General features: G+C 56.2%; 7 protein-coding genes across 7 annotated transcripts; 4 read left to right on the forward strand and 3 right to left on the reverse strand.

Annotated features, from left to right (window-relative positions):
- Positions 1-226: 226 nt before the first annotated feature.
- Positions 227-454, reverse strand: VTN31DRAFT_2588 (uncharacterized protein; the record flags this gene model as incomplete). The annotated part of the gene is made up of 2 exons (XM_069402772.1): positions 227-367; positions 419-454. 2 exons carry the CDS (start codon positions 452-454, stop codon positions 227-229), a joined length of 177 nt encoding a protein of 58 aa, XP_069262021.1.
- Positions 455-1797: 1343 nt separating this feature from the next.
- Positions 1798-4249, forward strand: VTN31DRAFT_2589 (uncharacterized protein; the record flags this gene model as incomplete). The annotated part of the gene is made up of 2 exons (XM_069402773.1): positions 1798-2122; positions 2175-4249. The coding sequence occupies 2 exons, from the start codon at positions 1798-1800 to the stop codon at positions 4247-4249; spliced, it is 2400 nt and encodes a 799-aa protein (XP_069262022.1).
- Positions 4250-4396: 147 nt separating this feature from the next.
- On the reverse strand, positions 4397-5332 carry VTN31DRAFT_2590 (uncharacterized protein; the record flags this gene model as incomplete). Its single annotated transcript, XM_069402775.1, has 2 exons — positions 4397-5110; positions 5207-5332. The coding sequence occupies 2 exons, from the start codon at positions 5330-5332 to the stop codon at positions 4397-4399; spliced, it is 840 nt and encodes a 279-aa protein (XP_069262023.1).
- Positions 5333-5885: 553 nt separating this feature from the next.
- VTN31DRAFT_2591 (uncharacterized protein) lies at positions 5886-10439 on the forward strand (the record flags this gene model as incomplete). The annotated part of the gene is made up of 3 exons (XM_069402776.1): positions 5886-5963; positions 6033-6720; positions 6790-10439. The coding sequence occupies 3 exons, from the start codon at positions 5886-5888 to the stop codon at positions 10437-10439; spliced, it is 4416 nt and encodes a 1471-aa protein (XP_069262024.1).
- Positions 10440-10927: 488 nt separating this feature from the next.
- On the forward strand, positions 10928-13898 carry VTN31DRAFT_2592 (uncharacterized protein; the record flags this gene model as incomplete). Its single annotated transcript, XM_069402777.1, has 3 exons — positions 10928-12100; positions 12158-13591; positions 13659-13898. The coding sequence occupies 3 exons, from the start codon at positions 10928-10930 to the stop codon at positions 13896-13898; spliced, it is 2847 nt and encodes a 948-aa protein (XP_069262025.1).
- Positions 13899-14546: 648 nt separating this feature from the next.
- On the reverse strand, positions 14547-19276 carry VTN31DRAFT_2593 (uncharacterized protein; the record flags this gene model as incomplete). The annotated part of the gene is made up of 4 exons (XM_069402778.1): positions 14547-15109; positions 15163-15241; positions 15296-18807; positions 18871-19276. The coding sequence occupies 4 exons, from the start codon at positions 19274-19276 to the stop codon at positions 14547-14549; spliced, it is 4560 nt and encodes a 1519-aa protein (XP_069262026.1).
- A 254-nt stretch (positions 19277-19530) lies between these two features.
- VTN31DRAFT_2594 (uncharacterized protein) lies at positions 19531-20654 on the forward strand (the record flags this gene model as incomplete). Its single annotated transcript, XM_069402779.1, has 2 exons — positions 19531-19716; positions 19773-20654. 2 exons carry the CDS (start codon positions 19531-19533, stop codon positions 20652-20654), a joined length of 1068 nt encoding a protein of 355 aa, XP_069262027.1.
- Between the last annotated feature and the right edge of the window lie 13 nt (positions 20655-20667).

Genomic DNA, 20667 nt, shown 5'->3' on the forward strand with positions numbered 1-20667 from the left:
CAACTGACGACAACATTTCATGCAAGTATGTCTTTTGGCGAAGGTATATATGCTCCCGCCATGGTACAGGTGATCGAATCGCGCCCATCCAGGGGGACATGTGATCGGAGCCTTTTTTTTGGCTATGGTGGGCCGAGTTTGGCGGCCGCTTCTATGGTTCGGAACTACGGACAGGTATGTACATCTTGTCAATGGGTCGTCGGAAGTCCAAAAGAGCCCTACATCTTTATGAAGCATTGGTAAGTCTCATGCCCAGATTTAGGAGACGCCCGTAGCTGTAATTCACCGGTGGATTTCCCTGGCGCCGCCCGCCGGCGAGGATGTCCCTCAGGTTGCACGTTGGCTTGACCGTTGGGGTCTTTCCGGGCTAACTGACAAAAGTAGAAATGTGTGGGTGTTTTTGCTCTTCCACACTTACAATGCCAGTCAGCGTCTTTATGTCCGAATCGGACATGGTATTCATCGAAGCCGCCGTGATCAGAGCGGCAGGCTATAACTTGCCGAGCGTGTAACGTGGTAGTTTCCACTCTGTTGGGGCTCTTTTCCAAGGCATTTCTAGCTCCCTGTACGGAGTATCTTTCAAGCATTATGCTGGTCCAGTACATAAAGCGTCCTTGGCTTGCTCTTTGGCCCTTGGGGTAGGCCAGGGTGGCGGCCTTTGCAGCCTTGCTAGCTTCGTGATCGGCAGCCTCGTTGCCGGGTATACCTACATGCCCAGGTACCTGGCGTATAATCACCTCCCGACTGCCACGATGGGAAAGGGAGTTTTTCCTTCCACTTCTCTCTGGCCCCGTTGGCACCCCAGGCAAGTCTGCTGGCTCGAGGTCGTAAGCGAGTCCAGCGTTTTGGCCACTTCCAAATTGTCCAGACGTTGATCACCCACGCAGCCTGAACTGATCTTGTAGCTGCTTTCAGTCCCTGCAGCGCCGCTGTTGCCTCCGCGTCGTGGACTTCGGATTTTGTGAAGGCGAGGTGTCCCTGACCGAAACTCAAAGTCGAGTGGTTGATACTATCCACGCTGTAGATCACATGATTCCGCGTGCCCTCCTTAGCTGTAGGCCTCGCTCATGAAGCCTTCTAGCCTATCAGGGCAAAGAAAGAGTCTGACATTTTGTCACATGACTTCATGTGCCCTAGATATTCCTGGAGCGCCAGTGATGAACCATGCACGACAGGCGCAAGGAGACCATTGAGACAAAGGAGTAGACGGCAGGCAGCACGGTAGACAGGCACAGTGGGAGCACAAACAAAGGCGAAACCAACTGTAACTAAGAGAAGCATGGCTGGTCTCGAGCTGAGATCTGGCCCAGGAGCCGTCTCAGCGTCAATCAAGCAGGAAACTGACAGTACTATAACTGTCTACTCAGAGCTTCAGGCTGGCACCGTTCTATGATCCCTTTGTCTAATTAGAGTACGGAGTACGGGGTACATGGGCCTCAATTCCGATACCTTTGCAACTATCCCTACCCTCAGCTTTCTGGCATAAAAGCAGCATCAGACTCCAGCGTCAGCATCCGTGTGGGAGCTGACAGAGGTAAGGTACTGACAGAATGTTAAGATGGGCTTTTGGCATCCATGTGTTAAGAAGCAATCCTTGAGAGCTTCTCGGGGAGATAGGACTGGTAGGTATCGCTGGCAGAGGGAGCGTGTCGGGAATAAGTCACGTGACTTAGAGACAACCAATCAAACGCCACGCCCAAGGACCTACAGCCAAGAGACTTTCACCTACAGCGTCGAGCCACTTCTTTCAACTCGACACATTTCAAGCAGCACCAGTCTACGACTCCATTGGACTCGATGTCGCTCAGCAGGCGTGCATACAAGCACGCTCTGCAGCCGCTATCGCTTGCGAAATCGGACTATGTTTGGATAAGCGACGACGTCCTCAATTGGAGTCTGCGACGATTTCGACAATGCCAACGTCGACATGAAGGCCACGTCCCGGGCCCATTGGAGGCCAGAAAACGCCTTGCGAGACGAAAGAATACGGCATTGGCTGGCGCAGGCAGCGCGTATGGTCCTTCGGTGGACATCGGCAGTTTGTTCGGCGCCAATGGGGACGGTCACTATCGGCACTCGTTGGATGACCTGCTGCGGAAACGTCCCTGCCCGGAGCCTCTAGGTACACGACAACATGGTGTTTGATGAACGCTTAGTGCTGACTAGCTGCTTAGAGCTCTTCTCTTACTATGACCCACAGTCTTCCGCACAAGCCCCTCGGAGCGCGCAGGATCAGCTCCCGTCCGGCGTGACCTTTGACGCGTACCTTTCGAGATGTCCCACTGTCGAAGATGTTAGAAAAGCCGTTCGTCATTTTCAAATCGATATCAGGAAAGATGGGATGTACAGTCGGATGATCTTTGAACATTTTATCTCTCGGTGTCTCTCACGAGCCGGTGACGATGCCTTGCAAGAGGTCATTGCGTTTCTCGGCGATGATCTGCTCAACAGACACGATGTCGGAAATCACCTGGCGCTGATCAAGCATTTGGTCAACAATCATGCTTTCTCAATTGCCCAGCAAGACAGACTGCTTGCAACAGTCTTTGCGGCCGCCGAACTAGGACAAATTCCGACAAACGAGCTTGGCCAGATTATACGTCACATTCCATCCTTGAAACGTCGTCACGGTCGTTTGGGTAAACCGGAGAATACCGAAGAACTTGTCGCCGTATATCGACGGTTATGGAATGCTCTGAGTGCCTGCAGAGTGCTCCGGCCGTTTGAAGTCTATGACGAGGCGATCCGTCCATGGCTGAATCAATTGCTAGATCGTGCACCGCATCCCGAATTGTACCGTCTGGCGGCAGAGATTATCGTCACTCTTGACGGCAAAACTCTGATGGAGTCTTCATGGATACCACATTTGGTCTCTAAGGCCATTCATATGGTGTTATTCTGGGATCCCAGACAGACCGGCTACAAACGCACCGACGTCATCCGCTACATTGTCGGCTTTCTTCTCCAATTGAACCCAGACGTCGCCGCGAAGAGCATTATCAGCATTACAGAAATGCTGGCGAGTCCCGCGCAACCGTTTCCCCGTGGTAGAATGCTACGGGTGTGGCGAGATTGCTTGTTAGCTATTAGGCAGACGGAGGCTCTGGTATCGTCGCATGTCTGGCAAGATCTGGAGCAGTCAACAATGAAAGAACAGGGGAAGCTCAAACCCAAACATCGCATTGTCCTTCGGCTTTGGGCCATAAGTGCGTTGAACAAGACTCGGGATGGCCCGATGGCGCGACTTCCACCCAAGTATCAAAGCAGACCGAGTGACGGGACGGTGACATCGCTCTTGAAGCAGTTCGACGTGCACAGACCGCACGGCACTCGTGACGATTTTCTGACCCACTTCATCCAGACCCTGCAATCTTTGGACATGCCGTGCGGTCACGTCCTGGAAACAACGATGACGTTGCTGACGAAGAGGAGGATCAGAAACAAGTCCGCCTTACGGGCTTTTCGGATGCTGGAGCGACGGGAGACGACTCTGTATGACCTTGTGGCAGATTTGGATGCGTTCAACTCCACAAAGTCGTGGTTCTTCTCGACATATATGAGGATGATCACGCAGCTCGACGTGACGAGCCCGGAATTCGTCGACATGACTCTCAACTTGTCCTTGACACCCAAGACCTGGCACAATCTGTTCCGGCTCTTGTCGTTCAACACGCGGCTTCAGATAGCCCTGGGGATGTCCAGCGTGCGGCCGCGGAACAAGGAGACAGCTCACGAATCGTCGACGGGTACTTTTCCAGCAACATCATCAGATTCTCGACCGCAGTCTTCACGCGACGGACAGATGTCGGCTGACGAGATCGAGCCACTCGACCCCGCAGCCTGCGTTCATGTCATGCACCTCTTGGCCGTGACCATCGCAACGTCCGAGCAGCTGTCGGCCAGGAACGCCTTCCGAGCCGTTCGCTGGATCTACAACTTCCTGCACCGTCACAATGCGCAGATCCAGCCGTCCTTCGCCCGAGCGCTGTATCACTGTGGGGTAACGCGCTTCCGTCGCGAGGGTCGTCGCGTGGCTGTCGACCAGTACGAGTATGTGTCGAGGATTGTCCGTGAGTTTGAGGGTCGGGACATTGTCGACGCGTTGGATGGTTGGAACCATGTGGATATCGGGTATGATGAAGGACATCGACCGGCACGGTTTCCGGTACGATCTGATGCTCCTCGATTCCCGATACGTTCGGAGTCTCGATTTCCAATACGATCGGATCCTCGGGATGATGTACAGTGACGCATGGTTGTAAATAGGGACCTGAAAAATCTATGATTCTGGAGTAACTTTCATGATACAAAAATCCGTAGACGAAACTGGCCATTTCCATCAAAGTAGAAGCGTCGATTGGAACAAACTGAAAAGCATTCTAAACGTTGCAGACAATCATGAGGTATCAATTTCCATCCGCTCCGCTATGTTCTCCTGCTCCTCACTTGAGATCTCCTGCATTGTGACGTACTTGCCCACATCCTCTTTCGAAATGATGGTCCTCTCCTTAAGCCAAGCGGTGGTGCCGCGCGGGAACCTGTAATCACGCTGTTTGGGCTCCCGCTGGTTGGGCTGGAGGTAGTTGCGGAGCAGCTGGGTGGGCTTATCCTTCTCGATGACGCAGACGTCGACGTTACTGCCGGAACCGAGATCGTTGAAGATACCGGCCTTGATGGCCTCGGCGCACAGGTCGATGGCAGCCTGCCGGTCAAGGTTCGGCCGCCAGGTGGACTCGAACACGGACATGGCGGCCAGCGACCCGGAGCCCATGGTCACGTAGGGGAGCTTATCCGTCGAGCCGTGCGCGTGCACGGTGAAGAGGTGCGTGCCCGTCGGGTCGACGCCCGCGACGACCAGGTACGCGCCGATGTACCCCTGGTACCGGAAGAGGTGCTGCTTGAGCATCGTCATGCACGTCACCACCCGCGGCGTCCGCCCCGTCGACAGCGAGTGCAGCTCGATGTTCGAGCTGATCAGCGCCGTCGTGAACTCCGTGTCCGCCGCGGTGCCGGCCCCGGCGCACCAGATCTGTGGCGCAATGTAGTGCAGTTTCTCGCAGTTCTTATCGGCGACGATCGGCCCGCTTGTGGCTCGGGTGTCCGCGGCGATCTGTGTGATGTGAAACGCGTTGTTGGTCAGGTCTGCTCTTCCATTCTCGCTTCCTAATTCAAATTATGGATAATGGGAATTCGTGTTTGAGCTTACCACGACGCCCTTGTCATAGATACATCCCACAATGGTTGTACCCGTACTCGTCGCCTTGGGTAGAGGGACGCCTTTGGCGTGTAGCGCCTTGTTGCGGTTGTAGTTTGAGAAATCGAAGCCGGGCATGGCGATGGTGGAATTTCGCTCTAATTCAAAAGAAAAAAGGTTCACTGCCCGGCGTAAAGCTCCCAAATAAAATAAACGTCGATGTGGTGGTTATTGAAGGTAATCCGAAGCTGCTGGTCATCAACAAGCAGCGTGACGAAGCTCCCAGCAGCCTGGTCTTCCGCCGACTTCCTCAGGCATCAACGGTGCAAACAGTGCAAACATCTAACAAGCAACACCAAAGCTTCGGCGCGACTAGCCATCAAAAGTTCAGTGAGATCAATCCGGGCGCGATTACACCCTGCTTTACTCAGCCTCGGTGGTTTGTTCCAGCGCTGCATCGGCTGGGCATTTATTGCGCAGAACCGATTTTGCGCCCGCCGGTTGTTTTGCCGGTTACCCTTCGCTCCGTCCTTTCAGAGGGACCAACAACCGTGCAGCTTTTCCACTACTAGAGCTCACAAACAGTTCTGCTTTACGCGCCTTTTGATATAGCACTGCGCCCCCATGTGTTGAGGAAAGATATAAGGTTTCGGCATAAGCTTTCAGTTCTATTAATCCCGAGAGGTTCGACATGTCGTTTGGCTTCGGAGGCCAGCAAGCAGGCCCGCAAGCAGAACTGGGCCCAGAGCTACCTGAAATCAGCACAAGTGTATGCTGCGCGCGGTTCCTTCCATTGTTGAGTGTTTTTTTTTTTGTTACTAACATTGCGGGTCTGTAGGAAATCGGCTTCAAAGGCGTCGAGAGCGATTGCCACATTAGGTTCCTCCCAACACCATGGCCCTCGGACTCACTGCCCCCGCCGACGAGCTTGTTGCTCGCCGTTGCTCCTACGAAGGGTATTGCTGTTGGCGGTAGCCCGGACGGTCTAGTCGTAGCCACGACCAAGTCGATCCGTGAAGCGATTGCCGCGCGAGGAGAGGAGGGCGTCAAGCGCAAGCCCTTCACACCGCAAAATCTCATTCCCCTGCCGAGCAGGCCGCAACTGATTGTGTTTTGTGCCGGCGAAACTGCGCTGGCAGTGTCTACTCAGGGTGGTAACCAGGTGGTGGTTTACGATGCTACAACGCTGCTACAAAGCAACCCGCAGCCGCAAATATCGATCTCGACAAATGGGCCGCTGCGTACGATGGCTGCTAACCCGGCTCCGTCGAACGAGACGCTGTCGTCATACGTAGCCATGGTGACGGCAAATGGCGAGCTGCTACTAGCAGACTTGAAGGCGGGGTCTCTGGTATCCGGCGCTTCGGGGCCGGTGTTGAGAAATGGCGTTGCCAGTGTGGCGTGGAGCAATAGAGGCAAGCAGCTGGTCGCCGGTCTCGCAGATGGTTCCTGTGTTCAACTAGATCCGCAAGGGGCTGTCAAGGCGGAAATCCCTCGTGCACCCCAGCTAGAGGGTAACAAGCACGGTACGTTACCCCCCCCCCCCCTTTCCTGCTATATTCTAGCGTATTCTGGCTGACATTTGGTGTCTCAAGTATCGTCGATTGCTTGGCTGGAGAATGATATTTTCCTGGTCGTCTACACACCGAACGAAACTGAAGATGACGCGGGAATGATTCCTGCTTCGGACTACTACATCATCCACCGCCGACCGCAGGCCCCGTTTTTGTTCCAAAATCTCCCATATATCTGCATGCCTTACGGTGTCAAGCGCACTCCAGCGCACCAATTCCTTGCCCGCCTGCGAGATTTCAAGCCGCATCTAAAGGATGCTATCATCGTTTCATCCACGGCCGCCACTGACATTGGCCTCATCACCCGGGCCACACAACAACTTGGTGAAAACACGATGAGCGATGAGGAAGTGACAAACGTGTTCGTATCCACGACAATCAGCGATGAGGTTCGTCAGGCTTCTATTCCGATGACGGAGAATGGGGACGAAACGAGCACCATCGGACTTGCGATCGACCTCTCCAGCACGGAGAAAGTAGAGTCGCCGCTCCTTGAAGGGGAGATCGAGGCCTCAGATACACCACTTCCAAACGTCCTAGTTCTCAATAATGAAGGGATGCTGATGTCGTGGTGGTTCATCTACGCCGACTCAATCAAACAAAAGGTGCCTTACTCTGGACTGGCATCCGTGCAGGGTATCCAACCGGCTCAAACGCCTTCGACCCAACCACAACAGGCTCCCACAGCACCGCCGGCAGTGGCCAGCTTTGGGTCGCCCCAGGCCCAGCAATCGCAACCGGCGTTCGGCCAGCCGGCGTTCGGGAAGCCTGCCTTTGGGCAGCCTGGGTTCGGAACACCTCAATCGAAGCCGGCTTTTGGCCAGACATCTACTCCCGCGTTTGGAACGCCGTCCCCCCTAGGCGCCAACAAACCCTCAGCGTTCGGAGGGGGCGGTTTCGGCACCACGACACCGATGAAACCGGCGGCGCCCGCTTTTGGCAGCCCCAGCCCCCTGGGTCAGCGTACGCCGCAGTTTGGGCAGAGTGGGTTTGCCGCGATGGCGGGATCAACTCCGGCATTTGGTCAGACATCGAACCTGGCAGGCAAGGGGTTCGGTTCGTTCGCCTCGCCTGGCGGTGGCCAGTCCGGTTTCGCGGCCGCGGCCGCCAGCGCCGGCGGTTTCGCTTCTTTGGCAGGGGCCTCAAGCGGGTTCGGTGCGATTGCAGCAAACAAGCCGTCCGAAAGCCCGTTCGCCAAGAAGACCACGGATAGCATTTTCGAAAAATCAGAGCAGACAACGCTCGGAGGCGCACAGCCTGCTGAATCTTCCGGGAAGTTTGGCCTGGGATCCGGCTCCTTCGTTCTTGGTACAACTTTCAAGGCAGAAACAAATGGGGCGAAGGATCACGAGCCAGCGAAGAGTGCCGGCGGAGGGGCGTTTTCGCTGGGCGATTCACTTGGCAATTTGCTAAGTGACACCTCCGGAAAGGCGAGCGCATCTGCGGAGCCTGCCGATGAAAAGATGGAAGACGAGCCTGCAGCGCCGCCAGCAGACGCACCGCCGGCTCCGACTGAGCAGCCATCAGGGCCTGGTGCTTGGAAGCCCGAACCTGCAACTACTGTCGATACCAGCCAACCGACAACGTCCAAAGCTCCGTCGGCGGCGCTGAGTCCTTTGTCGTCGCAATCCGAGAAGACGGTTGTTCCGGGCCCGTTGGAGGCTCCGTTGCCGCCAGATGCTACAAGCAGGGCTGAGTACGGCCCCGGTGATACGTCTGCGTCATCGTCGTCGTATGTGTCTAAGGAGCCGTCTGAGGATACACCATTTCCTCCCGATTCCACCAAGACTCCTGCAAAGACCGAACCACCGAAGGAAAAGGTGGTGGAGGATGCGCCCTTGCCGCCCGATTTCATTCCCAAAAAGAAAGAGACACCCAAAGAAGTCGAGGATGCACCGCTTCCTCCCGATTTCATTCCCAAAAAGAAAGAAGAGGCGTCCATAAAGGAGGTCGAGGACGCGCCACTGCCTCCGGATTTTCTGCCCCAGACAAAGAAAACCGAAACGGTCGTTGCAGAGGATGCTCCACTGCCGCCCGACTTCCTCCCGACAAAGAAAGAACAGAAGACCCCAGCCAAAGACGAGGGCGCTGCTGTTGAGCTTCCTCAGCAGTCCGAAGGGTCAGATGGCGATTTTGCGGACAGTGGCGAGGATTTGGGCCAGGAGATCAGCTCGCCGAGTGAGCCGGCTGAGACGGAGGCGTCGGCGAGTTTCAAATTCTCACCTGAGAGCTCGTTTGGCCGCGGACCCTCCGCGAAGCTGTCTGCAGGGGATTTCTTTACAAAGATCTCGCTTCCCGGAAAGCAACCACATCAACAAAAGCTGCCATCGGAGAGGCCTTCTCGATCCTTGTTTGGGGAGATATCTCGCCCCAGTTTTCCCGCACCGAAGACTCGGGGCGAGCCGAAGACTCCTCGATCCCCCAGCCCTGTCCGACAACCGGCACGGACAGATCTGCTGGGTCAGGTGCGTCCAAGCAAGGATCTCATCGAAGAGGAAGACAGCAAGGTGGTCGAGGCAGAGAGGCAGCGTCGAGCTGCTGAGGCACAGCAGCTCTCTTCGGACGATGAGGCCGACAGGGTTCGGGCGGAGCTTTCAAGACCAATCTCCCCCGTTCCCACGCTGGATCCCTTCATCCCCCGTCAGGTGTATGCGGGAGAGTCGTTCAAGCCGGGGATTCCAGGGCAGATCGAGAGGCTGTATCGAGACATCAACAGCATGCTGGACACCATCGGCCTCAACTCGCGTGCGCTTGCGGGATATTTGCTCCACGAGGAGACCCGGAGCTCGCCGTTGGGTCAATGGCAGGAGGCCATGCTCGGAGACAGCCCGATGGAGGTCCTCGATGCCGACGTATCCATTGCGCACATTGACGAGATTAACAGATTGATCCAAGTCCTACACGGCTCGCTCCGCGAACAGCAACTTGCGGATGTGCAGGGGAAGATCGAGGCCTGCCGGCAACTACTGAGCGAGGAGATCCTCCCTCTTCGTGGGCAGTGCGCAAACATTCGGAAGACCCTGGATTCGTACACGGATTCCGCCGCTGTGCGCTCTGCGGCCTTGTCGGCAGAGCAGGCCCATCTGCAGCAGGATCTACGCAAGGCGACCGCGACCGTGCAGAGCCAACTGGCGGATCTAGAGTCGGCGGTATCCCTGCTGCGAGCCAAGATTGCCGACTACTCGCGCGGGGGCGGGCTGGCCCGCCAGGCGACCAAGAAGCCCACGGTGGAGGCGGTCACGTCAACGATCTCGACGATGATGCACATGGTAGAGAAGAAGAGCGTCGACGTCGACATGCTAGAGGCACAGATCAAGCAGCTGGGACTCGACGTTGCGCCGCCGCAATCGCCGGCTCGGGAGGCATCCCCTTTCACCACACCTCGGACCAAGACCGGGCTACGGTTCCCGCGGACGCCAGAGTCGCGCGATGGCAGCGTGCGGAGCGCGTACCACACGCCGGATTCGGCTGGCAGGCTGCGGATGAGCGGCACGGGCTCGGCACGACGCCGTGCCCTGCGCAGCGCGGAACCGGACGGGCTTGCGGTCGCTGCTGTGTCGGAGGGAGCGGAGTGGAAACAGCGGGCGCGCCGGCGGAAGGCGATCGTGGCCAGCCTCAAGCAGGCGATGGAGGGCAAAGCCATTCAGGTGCGCACGCTGGACGATGTCTGACGGTGCGACAGGGCATGACCATGGAGGCCCTTTTGATGATTTTGGTGTCTGCAGGATGAGTGGCATTCGGGATGATTGCATGGAGTCTCGGGGTTGGGGGGTTAATTGTTGTGGCTTTTTATTCTTGTTCGCATAGATGTCAGCTTTTGAATGAATCTACCTAGTTACAGGATTCTGAATTGTTTCGAATGCTGGCTTGTATTCCTACATGAACGCTGGTCGTTGTAGAGGAGCCTAAGTGAAGGTCAAATTGGGTAGCCTGGAGCCTAAAAGGGAGCAATATGTAGGCTAATGGGAATTCAAGAGAGACCAAAGTTCAAGCTGCCCAAGAGACGCGGCAACACACGAAACTCGCCGCTGCTGCTGCATACTTCGATTCTACCCACTGCTGCTTGGCCTCGAGCGAGGCGCATCAGGTGAAGAATTATAATGTTGCCTTGTCTCCCTTCGGTTTCGCTAGGCCTACCCAGCTTCTCTCGCCGTCCGCCATGAACCTCCCTCCCCGCGACTCAGGGCGATACGACGCGGCCAACCCCATCGCCGCTGGCCGAGCGAGGGCCCTGTCCGATGGAAGAACCCCCGTGCGCCGTCGCAACCGCCTTATCACCTCATGTCTAGAATGCCGCCGCCGCAAGCTCAAGTGCGACCGCGCGCAGCCATGCACGAACTGCGCCAAATCCAACCGCCGCTGCCTGTTCATGGCGCCATCGGACTCGGCGGCGCGGCTGCGACTAAACGAGCTCAAGGAGCGCATGAGCCATCTGGAGCGATTCCTAGCGCTGGACGCATCATCGGCGACGCCTGAAGGTGGTAGCAGCGGTGGTAGTAGTGGTGGTGTCGCGTCAGAAGGGTCTCGCCAGTCCGAGGACCCGCTGCTGCTGCCCGCCGAGGATGATGACGAGCAGCCTGTGCCACACGGCATGGCCGTGCCGGATGTCACCTACGACGACGACGATGATGATGACGACGACAACCCCGGGGCGGACGATGTCCTGGCCGATCTGGGTATTCGGATGGGCCGCATGCGGCTGACCGACCGGCTCGGTGGGTACGTGCGGCCGCGGCTGACGGACGAATTGACACTTATTATCGCGCTGGGATCCGCGGGCGCCAACGCCGGCGACAGGTTCGACGACGATGACGACGACGACGACGACGCCGCCGCCGCGGACTTGGCCCGGCTCGTGGAGATGGCCACGCGGGGAGTGCCGCTGCCGTTTCTCGAGCCCGGGCCGGACTATATCGCGCCGTTGTCGGACCTGCTGATCCGCAGCGCGAGCAGCAACGCGGTTCACGAGTGTGCGCTCGAGCTGCTGCTGCCCCGGCAGCCCGCGGCGGATCGTCTCATGGAGCAGTACTGGGCTGTTTGTCACCCGGTCGCGCGCGTCGTCCATCGCCCGCGCTTTGAGAGGCGATATCACAAACTTTACGACGCTGTGTCCAAGGGCATCGAGCCACCTGCATCCATGCAGGCCGTCGTCTTTGCTGCCCTCTTCACCGCCGCTGTCAGCATGCGCGACGCGGACGTGTCCCGAACGTTTGGTGTTGATCGCCGGGAGCTGATCAAGAACTTCCAGCTGGGCACGGAAAGGGCCCTGGCTAGGGCTCAATTACTGCGCGCCTCGAAGCTCGAAACCTTGCAAGCTTTTGTCATGTATCTAGTAAGTGTTTCCTTGATTTACAGAACGCGCAGGATCACGCTGACTGTCGATCAATAGCTCCCCATGTGCCGCGAGACAATCTCCCGGGCACACTCCGCCCTCATCGGCGTGGCGATCCGCCTGGCTGAGTGCATGGGACTCCATCGGGACCCTGCGGAATACAACTGCGGCCCCGTCGAGACCCACGTCCGGCGCCTCGTCTGGTACCAGCTGTGCTTCTTGGATCTCCGGGCTGCGGAATCTCAAGGACCGCGTGTGACGATTCGCCGGGAGGAGTTTACTACCAAGCTGCCGGTCAACGCCAACGACGATGAACTAGAGGCAGCAGCTTCAGTTGATGACGACGACGACGAGACAACCTCTCTGCGATGGACCGAAATGACGTTTATGCGGATACGCTTTGAATGTCAGGAGATGCTGCGCACCGTGCTTGCTGACCGGGAACGGCTGCAAAGCAAGAAAATAAGCGTGACGCAAGCAATCGGCAAGATTGAGAAATTCCGACAGTCCATGGTGGCGCGGTACGACCTGCTCCTGAGGGACGACTCCGATCCGAGAACAACGCCCCTGAGACAGCTCGCTGCGTCGACGATGGAGATGATGTGTGATCGGCTCTACATTGCGCTCCTGAGCGTGTTCTACAACGGGCCGCGCATCCAAATGCCAGATAGACTCCTCCTGGTTGTTCTCAGCACGGCGACACAGCATCTCGAGGCGTCCATCGCTCTGGAGACGCGGCCGGAGCTGGCGCCCTGGGCGTGGTACAGCCGCGCCTACCACAACTTTCACGCCGCCGTGCTGCTCCTCGTCGAGGTATACCTACACCCGATGCGCCGCCAGGCGGACCGCATCTGGCGGTGTCTCGACTACGTGTTCGACATGGGCCTGTCGTCGTTCCTGCCGCCAGCGACGACGAGGAGCATGACCCGCGAGCAGGTCATTGTCCACCGCCAACGCTGCGCCCGCCGCACCCTGCGCCAGTTCCGTGATCGAGTCTACGTCTGCCGGTCCCTGCGTCGGCTGAAGCAGACCCGCACCACCGCCGAGGCCAGTCTGCCCGATTTTGACTCGCAGGCTCGCGCGAAGGCGGCCGGCTCCAGCACCGCCGGCTTCCAGGAGGCGGAGCTTGGTCGCTCCTCCCGCCCATCCGAGGGCTACGAATCGGTCGGGGAATTTCTGCCCTTTCTCCCTGGCAAAGACGTAGTTACTCGCACTCTGGACAAGGTCTCCCGCCAACACCATTCCAAACGGCAGCAGCAGCAGCATCCTTTTCCCTCCGTCGCCGCACTCTCCATCTCGGAGCCATCCGTCGCTTTCCAACAACCACCGCTCCATAATCCGTCCACATCTTCCTCAACACCTCGAGACCAACCCATAGCCAACTACAGATTCACCCCAGAAGCGGGAAAGCCAGCTGCATGCATCCCCGCATCCACCTCGTCGTCCTCGCCGCCCGCGCAGGGCGACACACCCATGCTGGACATTGACTGGGTAGGATTCATGTTTCTTTTTCCAGTCTTTTCCCTACCAAGTTTTGTACTAACGCTATGGCTACCAGACGGAATGGGATAAACTCTTCCCGCCAGACTCCAACGATGGGATCCTGAACCTGCCCCCGCATTACCTCCAGCAGTCCCTGTACGTTGGTTCCTTGCCGCTGCCAGCGGATCTCAACCCATATGCTACTACTACAGCTACTACTGCAGCGGCGCCACTGGGCGGTCAGACGGAGGAGGAGTGTCGACATCAAATTACGACGACGGGTGTGGATGTAGGGATGATGTCGGAGTATCGCTGATATTATTAATTCTTTGTAGATACCCAGACTTAGGTAGGCTACTATATCAGTAGCTGTAGTACAGTAGGAATGCTTTGATGAGAGCGAAGGCGTGGGCGACATTGTACATATACCCAGTTCTCTGATGTGTAAAGTACATGCGACCATAGGGTGTGGAAAACAGGGCTTCCCGTCCGCTCAGCCGTACTTAAGCCACACGCCGGCTGGTTAGTAGTTGGGTGGGTGACCACCAGCGAATCCCAGCTGTTGCATGTTTATCTATTCTTTTTTTTATTCTTTTCTCCTCTCAAGGTTACGGAACTCAATAGGATGGTGCAAACACTGCAACCACATAAAACGATGAGTCGCTTGAAAAGTTGAATAATGATGGTCTGGATCTGTCGCGAATATATTCTTGGAGAGTATCACACTGCCAGGTTAAATGAAGTTCATCTTGCTGGACCGCACTCCGCGGCTCAATTAGATCAACAGAGGGATTTAAAATATAATTCACCTCACACAGTACGGAGTACTCCGAACTCAATATCAAATATATTACCCATGCAAACGTCTACCAAAACGCTACATCGATCTACTCCGTACAAACAACCCAATGATACCACTATCATAGATACAGAGACAGACACAATTCCGCCCAACCGAGTCAAATCACGTTGGCATCATCCCAATCCTCGGAGCTGAGGAGCTGCTGGTCTTGCTAGACTTCCTCGTGGAGGAAGAACCGGACGATGTGCCCGGTCGATGGTGGCCGGACTTCTTCTGCCGCCGGGCCGTCTTTCCAGACGGTGACAAGGCGGAGGCACGACGTTTGTTGCTGCTGCTGCCGCTGGTCCCGGGTCTTCCGGACGACGATGGTCGCGGTGTGCGCGACGACGATGTGCTCGAGTACGCGGCGCTGCGGATGTAGTCGACCACCGCGTCGGACGGGCCGACGCCGTTGCTGTTGGACCCGCCAAAGTATCGACTCGTTGTCGTGCCGTGGCTCTCGGGCGCCGTGTCGTTGAAGAGTTCCTCGCCGCTGCTGTACTCGTCGTCGCTGTCGACGATGTTGATCACCGTCCGGTGGTTCGGGTCTGGTACAATATCGTTGTTGCTTCTCATCATGTCTTCGTACAACTTCTGCGAATTGCGCACCAGTCGCAGGAACTTGGCGCCGTACCGTGCAACCTTGTCGGGGTCGATGCCGGGGATGTCTAGCATTTGCTCCGTGTCTGGAACCGTGTTAGCGGACCAACCCGGTGTAGATCGAGAGGGATATACTTACTTTTTACCGACCGAATTACCATCTCCCGGAGAATCGTGTCGGAAAACGGCTGGCTGCGGAGGTTCCTTTCCATCATGATCTAGATCAACCTGTCAGTGTCTGTTGCTCGCACTATCATCTCGTCGAAATTTACCTGCTGACACAGACTCTTCGCGTTGGTCACAAAGTCGTCGACCAGCATCCGCCGCGTTTCGTCCAACTCGCCCAGTCGAGTATCCTCCGTGATCGGCGGCCCGACTTGACGCTCCTTGCGTTGACTCTCCCGTCCAGCAACGCGGATCGGTTCGAACCCATCGCTCTCGTCACTGTCGTCGTTATTGACGGCTGGAACAGGTGCCCTGCGTTTCCGAGTCGTCGATGCCCGAGGCGAAGGCACGTTCGTCGATTGGGGGAAGTCATCCGTCGCAGTTCTTGCCCGTCGTGAAGACCTCCTGTCGGATCGGACCACCATTTGGATGGACATCCTTCCATTGAGAACTTGCCCAGCATTTTTGCCAAGTCGGATATACTGATGGGCAAACTTGCGCTTGATCTTGCTCTTTTCGTACAGGACATCCTCTACGATCAGCTTCGAGAACAAGCGTTCGACTTCCCCTAGCCCGAGCTCACGACCGGCGCCGTACAGCGGATGGTCTCCGTACGTATCTTCCTTCTTTTTCGAACCGGCCAGGATATCCACGCAGTGCAGCGTCGTCACGTCTTCCTTTGCGTCCTGGAAGTACTTAACCAGTTCAACCGCCTTGCGAGCATACTCGGTAAAGTCGTGGGTCTCCATCGCCACCTCCGAGCGACAGTTATCACAAGTTTGATGGCAGTCTTCCGCTCGGAACGTCTCGTTGAAATACGCCAGGATTTGCACGCGTCTGCAGTCCGTTTTGTTCTCGCAAAACTGGACCATGTTACGCAGCAGCTGTCTCTGGCGTTGTTTCTGCTCCCAGCTGCCCTCGCCCTTGTCAATAAAACGCCTCTGCTGAGTGGTATCCCGGTAGCTGTAGAAAAGATAGCAGCCAGATCGTTTTCCATCGCGGCCCGCTCGGCCAGTCTCCTGGTAATATCCTTCCAAACTCTTGGGGATCGAGTGGTGTATCACGAAACGGACGTCAGGTTTGTCGATGCCCATGCCGAACGCGATGGTTGCCACTATCACGTCGCATTTGCCTGACTGCCAGTCTCGTTGCACCTGCGTCCGTTCCGATGCGTCCATCCCGGCGTGATAGTGAGCCGTCTTGATATTGTGTTTTTTCGCAAGCTGCTCGGCCACATCCTCGCAATTCTTCCTCGATAGACAGTACACGATGCCCGCCATGCCCCGATAGTGGTCGTTGATGATCTTCGCGATCTCGGAGACCACATTCGCCGGCGATCCTGGCTTGGGAAGCACGTCGTACGTGAGATTGGGCCGGTTGAAGCTCTGCGTCAGCACATCACACCCAGCCATGCCAAGGTTTTGAATCACATCAACTTTGACGGTTTCCGTCGCGGTGGCTGTTAGCGCCATCACAGGCACTCCTGGAAATCCTTTGCGAAATTCACCTAGCTCCTGATAATCCGGCCGAAAGTCATGCCCCCACTGACTCACACAGTGGGCCTCGTCGATGACAAGACGAGCAAACTTGCGATTTTTATGGAGTGTCTTCAAACAGTCACGCAAAACTGCGTTCTTGCTAACCATTTCTGGCGTAACGTAGAGAAGCTCAATCTCCCGTTCCGCACTGGAGATCCTCAATGTTTTTAGAACCCATTTTTTATAGTCCGCATCGACGTCCCCATTCAGTACGTGCGCCTTGATCTTCAGTCGCCTTAGATGTTCGACCTGGTCTTCCATGAGACTCAACAACGGCGATACAACAACGGTGACGCCCCTTGTCTGGCCACTGCTGATCACGGAGGGGAGCTGGTAACAAAGGGACTTCCCTCCTCCCGTAGGCATCAGAACGAACGTATCTTTCCCACTCAAGGTGGCGTTGATCGCCTCTAGTTGATTTGGCCTGAAGCCCCGCAGATGGAAGCGGTCTTTCAACGCTGCTTTGACGTCTTCCGACCAGGGATGACTCAACAAGCCTGTGGAATTCACGATAGTAGTGGCCTTCGGCGGTGGTGCCCGATTGACGTTACCCGACGTTTCCACGAGAACATTGCGGCCCTGGAACGGTTGAGTCGGGCCCGTAGATGCCTGTAAAATTCCCGGATCATCGGCGAGATCAAAAATGTCTTCATCTTCGTCAAAGGAATCCGTATCTTGCTCAAAACCAGCCGCAGAGTTCATTGCCCCTGCCGAAGGGTTATTTCTGACAGCAGATGGGCCCGTAGCATTGAAGCTACGAGTTGGAACAACATGGGGGGTTTGTCGACTTGGCGAGGGCTGGCGTTGAGGCGGGGGAGCCGAGGGCAAACTTGGTATAAACTGATTTGAGCTACAATCGTGTACCATGGGACGGGAATGACGACTCTCATGAATGGAGACCGCAGGTTCCGCGATCGAAATGGCCTCCGAAAACCGTGAGAAGTCGACGTCCGCGACCTGCAGATACTCTGCAATCTTGGATTCAATCTCTCGAATCTGCTTGTTGATGGATCGATTCTCTTCCACCTCCGCCGCGTGTGCAGAAAGCTCGGCTCCTGTCTGGATGATGGCCAGCATGTCAGCCGCCATCTTTTCTTTCTTCTCCGTGCAAATTTTGTAGGTTTCCCGAGCCTCCTTGGCGTTCTTCAACGCATCGATCCTTGTCCGCACCGACTTGATTCGAGCAAGGATATCGGGAGAGTTGTCATTTCCCTCTAGTATTCGCTCATACACGATCTTGGCATCCTTCTTGACTTCGTCTTCCAGATCCGCTAAAGCGGCGTCGATAACAGCAGTAGGGAGACTCAGAAATTTGACAACGTTCTCGTCCTGCCCAGAATGCGAGGGTGTGCGAGCTGATCCTGTGCTTTGAAAAGGTCGACCAGCTCTCTCAGTCTCCAAAAGTGCCTCCTGAGCTGGCTGAGTCCATGCCTTGTCAGCAGTGGAAGTGGAAAGCGGCTTTGGTGATTGCGCGACAGGTAACGGTGGAACCGTCTCTTTTGATGGGTTGAGCTTAGAGGAGAGGTCAGGATAGTCGAGATCGTCATCAGAGTCAAGGGAGAAGAGATTGGAATTGTCCAGGTCATCAATATCATCGTCGGAATCAGCTACGATGCGCGCTCTACTTCTCGACGGAGTGGTACCGTGGGCTGGAGAGCGGGCTGATGGAGCAGGGAGCGGCATACGCGTTGTAGACTTCTTTGATGATCGTGGTGAGCCACGGCGTGACATTGAGAACCCATCACCATCATCATCATCATCAATCACTCGAGTCTTGGCTGGCGACCCCAACGCTCTATTTTTCCGCGGGGACTGAAGATCCGATTGATACTCGTCACTTTTCCTCTTCTTGCCTCGCTTCGGGAGTGGTTCCGGACGAGACGCGGCCTCTTCCGTCCATAGTTGTTGCGACTCTCCAAACGTCTCAATGGTTTCTGACGAAGCCGGCTGGTCTCCATCGCCTGTGAGATCGATCGATTCTACGTCGGTGAAGGGGGACTTGAACGCAGACGAGGGCTGTGCAGATGCTGGCTTCTGAAATGGAGATATACGCGAGCTGGGGTTTGGTGTGACTGACGGAGCTGGAACGTATGGACGTTGGTCAGGTCATGCGGTTTACTGTGCTTGCAGGGAGGAAATCACACCTTTCAAGGAATCGCGCTGGGTTACCTCGGTAACCTTGCCGTTATCCACACTGACTCTGCTGACACTTGGAGTTCCCGGCGTGCTCGGCGACGAGCTCTTGAGGACGCTGAGCATACGCGGTTTGGTTGACGAGGGGGGAAGTTGTAATCGAGCCATATCCGCTTCTTCAATAACCACATCGCCATCGCGATCAATCTTCACTCCCGCAGATTCTTCACGTTTCGGACCACCATGCTGCTGTGCCGATGATGCCTGCGCAAGCAATGGAGTAGAATTCGAATTATCGCTCGTCTCAAAGCGTGTTGATTCGCTCGTTTCGGTCGCGGGCAGGTCAAATGACGGGAATTGAGGAGGACCACGACTGAGCAGCCAGCGTAGGTGTTGTGCCAAGTTATTCTTGGTCATGAAGGGCGGTTCATTGCTCCAGCCAGCTGTTGTGCCGCGAGCTGGAATTTTTGAAGGACGGAAGGATTGATCTGATGCGGAGTGTCCAGACAAACAGCGAGACGGAGCGCGTCTCGCGTCTATCCTTAGATAGTCACGTGATTTCCTTGATCATTCACAACTCATGTCCAGGGTTTTCATTGCAGTCGAATTTACATGGATGGCAGATCTTCTTTGAATGAATAGTGTCGCCCTGCTCTGGTATAAGGTTGACGATGAGCGTTAGCCAGGAAACTGTGGATAGGATCCGTTCTTATGCAGAGAGAGGGACGAACATTGAAGCCGAGCAGGATGGGGTGCCTCTCAGCGATGAAGCCATTGAGTCCTACAATCGCAAGCTGGACGAGACGATTCGTAGTCTACAAGAACATGTGAAGCGGCAGGAGGACGCTCTTCGTGAGGTGACGACTTTGGCCTTGCCTACTTTGACGCCGGCTGACCATGTTTTGGCGTGCAGCTTCGACGGTCGAACCAGCGGAAGAACGACCTGCCCAAGCCTGGGCTTGATCTCAGAGAGCGTCTGGCACAGGTCCGGCGCGCAAAAAGAGCTTACGACTCGCTTTTTCAATCCAAACCTGATCTGCCACCTCCAGACTCCCCCTTGCCATCGCTCGTGGCCCTAAGGGAGACTGCACGTGTGATTGCAGAGAGCAAGGCCTCAATTCGCAGTCTACAGGAATCGCTGCCCTGGTACCGTGGCCGGCTCGGGACAGCGGAGGAGGAGCTTCGCGACGCGAAACTGATTACGGAAGGCCTACGGGACAGAATCCGCCGCCTTCAAGCCGAGAGCGCAGACAGGGTCAAGAAGACCCCGTCGCAGCTCGCGGCTGAGCTCATCGAAGCCGAGCGCAGCAAGAACCGCGAGCTGGAACGCGCGACCGGCCAATTACAGCAGGCACTGGACAGTTTTATCGACAACCAACTGGCCGCGATGCTGGCTGCAGAGGATCTCGGAGGACCAGTGGTTGGGGACGAGATGGATGTTCCAGATGCGACCCTAGAAGCAGGCTACACACAGCAAGGAAAGCCGAAGAAGCCGCGTTCAAGGACCGCACAGGATGGGGACGATGATCCCAGGCAGTTGCGAATCGACACCTTTCTACGGCGGCAGTCAGGGGACCAAGGCGATGGTGTCCGGCCCACAACGAGAAGAGAAGCAGCGGCGGCAGAAATGCGCCAGCTGTTGAGTTCTTTGCTCGAGGCTGGGCAGGCTTATGTTGATCTACCTAGAGAATCGGCCGCTTCGAGATTCCTCGTTAGGGCTAAGGCTGCACAATTGCATCCGCGAGATGCGCGACGGATACGGCTGATTGATTTCAGTCGAAGCTTGGAAGATTGAACAAAGATGATAA

This window comes from Thermomyces dupontii (assembly GCF_041956625.1).
Source record: "Thermomyces dupontii strain NRRL 2155 unplaced genomic scaffold VTN31scaffold_2, whole genome shotgun sequence".
Classification (NCBI taxonomy): domain Eukaryota; kingdom Fungi; phylum Ascomycota; class Eurotiomycetes; order Eurotiales; family Trichocomaceae; genus Thermomyces; species Thermomyces dupontii.